Consider the following 7,257-nt stretch of genomic DNA (forward strand, 5'->3'; position numbering starts at 1 on the left):
GCACACACAGACACTTAACATAAGTTCCCAAAAGTCTGAGGCTCCTAAAAATAAAGCTATACTTTTAGAGCAGTTGAATGTGTTTTCTACAATTTCTTTTGTTGTTTAAAAAATTATCAGGCTTTTTTATTATGAACGTTTCTTGTTAAAAAGATTTTTTTAACGTTTAAGTCCACATGATATGCTTTGTGGTATTCTGCACTTTAAAGATTCATCTCGGTGGTCACTTTTTAAACACCACAATGTATTAAATAAATAAAAAACCTTTTTTACATTTCTTTAATATTTTTCTCTTTAAACTACTAAGAATTTTACTATAAATGTGACTTTACCCAATTCTTATGTACACCTTAGTAATTTATTGATATGCAGCACAATGTCCTCCTTTTTGGTGCTATAGAATGGCCATCCTAGTCCCTACCCAGTTATCTGAATCCTCTGTCCTACCTCCTTTTATGGAGCCTAGGCAGAAGTTCAGCTAAATAAATGATTACTTACCCAACGCCCGCCTCTTTCACAAGCCAATCAGTTCTTAACCACACCTCCACGTAACCCAATTAGCATCCTTTGCACATCTTAAAACGTCGCCAAATCCACATCTCAGTCTGCTACCCAAAGCCTTGGCAGTGGTAGCACCATGTCGGACTTTGACTCAGTTGACCCGATTCACCCACCTCCTGCCCCTTCTCCACCATCGTAGCCAAGCTTCATCAGAAGGCCATTCCTCCAGGACTCTTGCTGCATTCCGCGTCTCATTTCAACCGGTCTGGCAAAAGTCCGCCATGTTGAGCCTGGTTCTGCCAGAGGTTTCTTCCCAAAGGGGAGTTTTTCCTCTCCACTATCGCTCCATGCTTGCTCATCATGGACAGGTTCATGCAACCTGTGTTATCCAAGCTGGATTCTCGTCTTCGAGGTCCCAGAGTGAAGCTCTAGTATCAGCTCATGCAGTTCACTGGATCTCTTCATACAGCAGTGTACAGACTGACCAACTTCATCATCTCCACTCCACCAGTTTTAGGCCTGGGGGAAACCTCCCTACTCCTACTACTGTTTATGCATATCAAAGCAAAATAAATTCCACTCTAATGTTTCCTGCCGAGGTCTGAGTGCAAAAGACTAAAGTAAATGTATCAATAAAACTCTTCTAATTGTATTTCTTTTGTGTGAGTTTTTCAGATTGAAATCTTTCCCTTCACTCTGCCTTCTTTCCTTTCATCCTTGTGACCTCATAACCTTCCCCTCCAGCCGTTTTGACCCTCTTTCTTTCCTTCCTTTCTTCCATGTGTCCTTCTTCCTTTCCCTTCTTTTTGACCTTAATTTCTTTATAAGGTACTTGTGCCCTACTTCTCCTCCCTTAGTCCTTCATTCCCTGTATCTCTTCGTTTGTAATATCCATTCATTCCCCTTCCTATCCTTTCTTGCGTCCTACCTCCCTTCTCCTGTTTAGCCTTTCATTCTGTTCTTCCTCTCTTGCATCCTTCTTTCCTTCTTCCTTTACCTTTTTAATCATAGTGGGAATTCCTAGAGGAGACTTTCCTAAATTCCTCTGTCTGTATGTCAGGTCACAGCAAACGTTTTTATTTTTAATTTTCTGTTTTATACTGAACAAAAAGGTCTGAGAACATTTTATTTTCCTATGTAACATGCAGGAGCTCTGTGCATATAGTAGCTGTGAGGAAAACGTGGAGAAGGACGCTATGGTCATGGAACAATGACCAAGATGAGGCTTTTATATTTGCCCCACATTTATGTGGCATTAGATCCACAATACAGTTTAAATCGAAGCCCATAGAAATGTGCAAAGAAAAAAACATTTAATATAATGTTTTCCCTATTCCAGTCAGTCTTTGTATGTTGAATGTCGTCTTTCTTTAGTTCTATTCTCTGCAGATGAATGAGAAAACATTAAGAGTGAAACACTGACCTCTTCTCTGTGTGTTTAAAGGAGTGATCCAGCCACAGTGAACATCACTGACGAGATGTCCAAAGGATCTTTTGGGAACGTGTGGAAGGCTGTGAGTCCAGCTGAGAGCTCTAAAAAGGAACCGAGCTCAAAAGGGTAAGCCTCTTATTCCCAACACTTAACATCTGCATAATGCTAAATGATTTTGTGCTGGAAAAAATATTAATTTCAAGTTACAGGTTTATTTTTCTCCTGAGCTACATTTTTTCACCAGTAAAGATGTGAATTTCAGAGCAGCTGTGCCCTTGCAGATTTCCCTCTGCGTAGACTAACATAGTATGTCCTGCCTGCTTCTCTCGCTCCATCCTACCCCTAAGCTCCCCTTCCTAACCTCTCAGAAGCTGATATCCCAAAGGTAAGCTGTTCCCTGCAGTCCCTGTCGGCATGCAGAGTCTCATTTTGTCTTTACTCCAATCTGTTGCATGATAAAAAAAAAAAGAGACAGTCTGTAGCACGGGTGTCAAATTTCAGTCCTCTCAACTTTTAATTCAATTCACTTCAGTTTATTTATATTCAGAACATGTCATCTCAAGGCACTTTACGGTTCACCAGATCATCCAGTCAAATTGATTCAAAGTTTTCTATCTAAGGAAAACCAGTTGATTGCAGCGACTCATTGACTCGAATGCAATCCCTCACACTAAGCATGCTTGTAGCGACAGTGGAGAGAAAAAACTCCCTTTTAACAGGAAGAAACCTCCAGCAGAACCAGGCTCAGTGTGAGCGGCCATCTGCTGAGGCCGACTGGGGTTCAATGAGACAGAAGCAGAGATACAGAAAGCAACTGTCAAAAAACCTCAATCAAATATATGGCTTATTTGAAAATGGGTAGGGGGTTCAGCCATCTAATTCAGGTGTTTTAGATTTTGTTAAAATGAGGAAGTTATGTCCCCTAAAAAAGGCAGTTGCGCCTTGGGGGCTTCCTCTCGGTTCTTTTCCTTGGAGCAAGTTATTTACTACTCTTAACTCAAACTGGGTAAAACCATATAAAAAGGACTATAAAAACAGGAGTAAAAAAGTAACAGAGTTTATTCCAGATCAGGTCGTTACAGGACAGAGAAAATGCTTGGAGCTATGCACAGCTGTGGGCTCAAAAATCATGTCCGCGAGCGTCCGGCAAAGATTGAGCCCCAAGCAAGGTCATCTTCTCCTTCTTATAGCTCATGAGTCCATGTGTTGGATCATGTGGATGTTTAGCTGTCCGTATCAGAAACTGACACGCCATCCATTCCCTGACCTGTATGCATCTTGCCTCTATGCCCAAGAATTACAGATAGTTTCCCTTTATCAGTCCGGCTCCAAGATGTGCCCATATCCTGTGTATCTTTAAAAGACAAGAAGGCTGTCCGGATTAGATGGCCTCCGTACTCACAGTGACATCCACAATGTGAAGGAAGGCCTTCTACTCTATCTAATCTGGCTAACAGAATAACAACGCACATGATGTATAAAGAATAAATCTAACAATTTAAACCAGCAGGACTGAACTCTGACACCCCTGGCACAGTATTGTTTGATATTGTAGTATTAATTGATTATCTTTAAATAGTTCATGTTGTCAGGGTGTGCATGTTAAGACGACATTTTGAATCAATTTGTAAAACTCTTCATATCATTTAAACAGTTTTTTGTGTTGTAACAACAAACTTAGACTAACACAATGTATGATATTTATGAGGTGGAAGGAAAAGGATTAAATTTAACAAATAAGAATCTGGTAATTTGTGATGAATTCAGCTCCCTTTTTTTATTTTTTACCACACATGTTCGGCCACTGATAATTACTAGTAGAACCGTCTTTTGTTACCATTATAGCTCTGGCTGTAATTGTTGTTTTTATCCAGACTAATTCCCAAAGGGGACCCTGTTTGTTAATTAGGTGACTTTTAAAGTTTATTCCAATACAAATTAAGGTCATATTTTCATATTCTTATTTGTAAAAAAAACATTTAAACCTTGTTTCCTTTTGCCTCTTGCTTAATATTATCATTCTCCCGTTATGAAGTACTTTACTTTATGAAGTAGCTAACTGTAGGATGATTTGGTAGGTGTCTGTAAAATGTTACTGAATATTTCTGCACCTTAAATTATACCCAAATCCAATCTTCAGTCATACATCCTTCAGATATATTTGCATGTTTTGTTTGCATGTCCCTAACAATTACCCCATTAGCTCTAATTTCATCCTAACATTACATTTGCTTCAAGTTTCTATTTTTTTGTTTTCCTCCCAAAAGTTGTGCCAGAAGCGGTGAAAAGCGACACAAGAAGAGGAGGCATGACAAGAGCTTGGACAAGGAGACGAGTTTGTAATGACACATACTGGCGACGCCACTGTGCTGTCAATCAGTAAATACAAAAAAAAAAAATAGAAAAAGAAGCAAAACAAATATACCGTGCCACACTCAACCACCTATGTACTGTGCTACACTGTGTTTTTAGTCATGTAAGTCCGTGTGCAAGCTGTTCAAAGGCAAGACGTGTTTGTTGGGAAACATAAACAGCATAAGGAAACTTGCTGGGAAAAAACACCAAGTAAAGCAGGCAGAAGGAAAAGTCAAGTTTGGACATATTCTGGTACACATGCAGACCGGTAAGGCATATGTCAGTTATCACTTTGTGAAGATCTAGCATATCTACAGAGGGTACATCATAGTGTTGCATGTGGAGTGGTGCTTCAGCATCATTTCTGTATCTTACAGCATTGGCTGAAGCAGGGTGTCCAACAATTAAACTCTATCCAGTGGAGTTTATTGGATTTTTGAAGCCGTCTTCTCTTTCTGAGGATCTTCCCAATCCAAGAATCTGCCTCTTAGACATTGCTCCACAATTAACATTCAAACATCCCTCTGATGCCCCATCTAGACCAGAGAAATTTAATATTTTTGTTTATTTATTTTTTTGTAAATACAGACAAAAATTGTTCCTTTAAGTGTTTCACACACAGCTGAGTTTTAGACCTGAGAATAAATTAAGATCCAATGTAACCTTGCTTTAAAAATCAGTTAGATTTACCATTTGAAATGCTACATAATCAGAATCAATGTGGATAGAATTAGAAATTAAAGAGCACTTTTAATTAAATTTAATTAAATTCATTAATTTATATAGCACCAATTCACAACACATGTAATCTTAAGGCACCTAACAAAGACAATTCAACCAGATCATACAGTCAAATTGATTCAGAGTTTCCTATCTAAGGAAAACCTGCTGATTGCATCGACTCAAAGGCAATCCCTAACAGTAAGCATGCTTGTAGTGACAGTGGAGAGGAAAAACTCCCCTTTAACAGGAAGAAACCTCCAGCAGAACCAGGCTCAGAGGCCGACTGGGGTTCAAGGACACAGAAGCAGACATACAGACAGAAGCAGAGTGTTTTTAAGAGTCTAAATTAAATTAAGTGCTTTTAAGATCTAAAAAAGGTTCTAGAGTAATCTTTTTGTGAAAATTGAATCAAATGTGCATAAAAAATATAATCTTTCTAATGCAATTTCACTAAGGTTTTATAATTAAAGCAGGCTTGCTGGGTTTGTTGAGACTTAACTTACCCACTCAGGATTCCAACTTTAAGGTATTTCCTTAAAGCAATTTCTTCTTCTGAGAAATAAATTGAATGCATCCTAGATCTGCAACTTTTTATGCGGTGCTCCTAAAAAGTCCTTTTCTTATGTTAAAATGCATTTCAAACTCTGGTACTTAGATAATTTGATATATATTGCAATGGTACTGGTGATAAAAAAGTTTTCTGCTCTAAATGAGATGCTTTGAATCAGTTAAATTCTAATTTCTGGTCTGCATGTGTATCAGAAATTTGTCAAAATTGACCTTTCTTTCTGGTGGCCTAGCTTGGTGCGGACCATAAGTTACGATGATGATACTGTACCAGCAAAAGTGTGAAGCCAGAATTATGATTCCAACAATACCTTAGTCAACAGGCCAATTGCTGACAGATTTTAAATGATTTTAACAACTCCTTTCTTCGTATTTTGTATGTTTTTATATTTTTCCAAGAACAACTGCAAGTTGTCTCTTCAAACACCTGCCACAGGAAGTGCAAATGCATTTTATGTGGAGCATTAAATGCTGCAGCAGAATTTCGCACCTTAGGATAGAAAACAGATTTGATGTCGGCCAGAACTGATCCAACTCAGAGGTACCTTAGAGCGCTGGCTGCGTAACTTTCTGAAAGTATACATTTTATATATACTATAATGTAAATCTAAATGTCTATGTGTCAGTGACTGTATTCACCTTTGATGTTGCACATATAAATGTTTCTCCTTCAGTCGAGCGTTTTTCCTCGGTTTGGCCTCCTGAGAAATTTCCATTTTAGCCCTCTTACTGAGAATGAACTGAGAAGATTGATACCTTAGATGGGCCCTGGGTCAACTTGCCTTTCGTCAATTTGTACCAACATGTTGCTATTTAATTTGTAAATCTTAAAACCAAAACATTTCATAACCATGAACCTCAACCATGGTAAATCAGTTGAATTACTTCTTCTTGTAGTTTGAAAATCCAAGAAATCACAATTCCTATGTACACATTAATTTGATTATAAACAAAATGTACAATACATTTTTGTTTATTTTAATTTCAATAATATTCCCTGTTTAGTCAGTTGTCTTGATGAATTATTATCCTAAAATCAGACATGGAGCTGACAGATATTTACAATCCAAGACATAAAAGCATAATTTATAACTGTATACAACAGATCATAGATATTTTCTTCAGATTGTACTGGGATGCTCCCATACAAAAAAGAAAATCGCAAATGAGTGTAATAGACACACACTAAAGCTAGCATGAGATTAGCTTTTTAAGCACAATGATTAGAAATGGTTGCTAATTTCGAGCAGCGTTCAATTCATTTCAATTTATTTATATAGCTCCAAATCACAACGCATGTCATCTCAAGTCACTTTACAGTTCACCAGATCATTCAGTCAAATTGATTCAAAGTTTTCTATCTAAGGAAAACCAGTTGATTGCATCGACTCATGGACTCGAAGGCAATCTCTCACACTCAGCATGCTTGTAGCGACAGTGGAGAGGAAAAACTCCCTTTTAACAGGAAGAAACCTCCAGCAGAACCAGGCTTAGTGTGACCGGCCATCTGCCGAGGCCGACTGGGGTTCAAGGAGACAGAAGCAGAGATACAAAAAGCAGAGATTCTGTCAACCAGCTCAACAGGAAAAACAGTCAGGCAGAAGAAACATGTCCCAAACTACAACTACAAACTAAAAGTATGAAATTGCGAAGGGAAAGAATGACCAGTAACCCCCTCT

General features: G+C 38.2%; 1 protein-coding gene across 2 annotated transcripts in view; it reads left to right on the top strand.

Annotated features, from left to right (window-relative positions):
- Positions 1-4,865, top strand: part of LOC107087359 (sodium-driven chloride bicarbonate exchanger-like) — a 61,365-nt gene extending 56,500 nt beyond the window's left edge. For both annotated transcript variants that reach the window (XM_015378901.1, XM_015378910.1), the window contains 3 exons: positions 1,946-2,059; positions 2,281-2,318; positions 4,201-4,865. In XM_015378901.1, coding sequence (XP_015234387.1) covers positions 1,946-2,059; positions 2,281-2,293 — 127 coding nt within the window. In that variant the 3' untranslated portion in view covers positions 2,294-2,318; positions 4,201-4,865. The remainder of the gene's footprint in view (positions 1-1,945; positions 2,060-2,280; positions 2,319-4,200) is intronic.
- Positions 4,866-7,257: the final 2,392 nt, after the last annotated feature.

This window comes from Cyprinodon variegatus, unplaced genomic scaffold (assembly GCF_000732505.1).
Source record: "Cyprinodon variegatus isolate N-32 unplaced genomic scaffold, C_variegatus-1.0 Scaffold9, whole genome shotgun sequence".
Classification (NCBI taxonomy): Eukaryota; Metazoa; Chordata; class Actinopteri; order Cyprinodontiformes; family Cyprinodontidae; genus Cyprinodon; species Cyprinodon variegatus.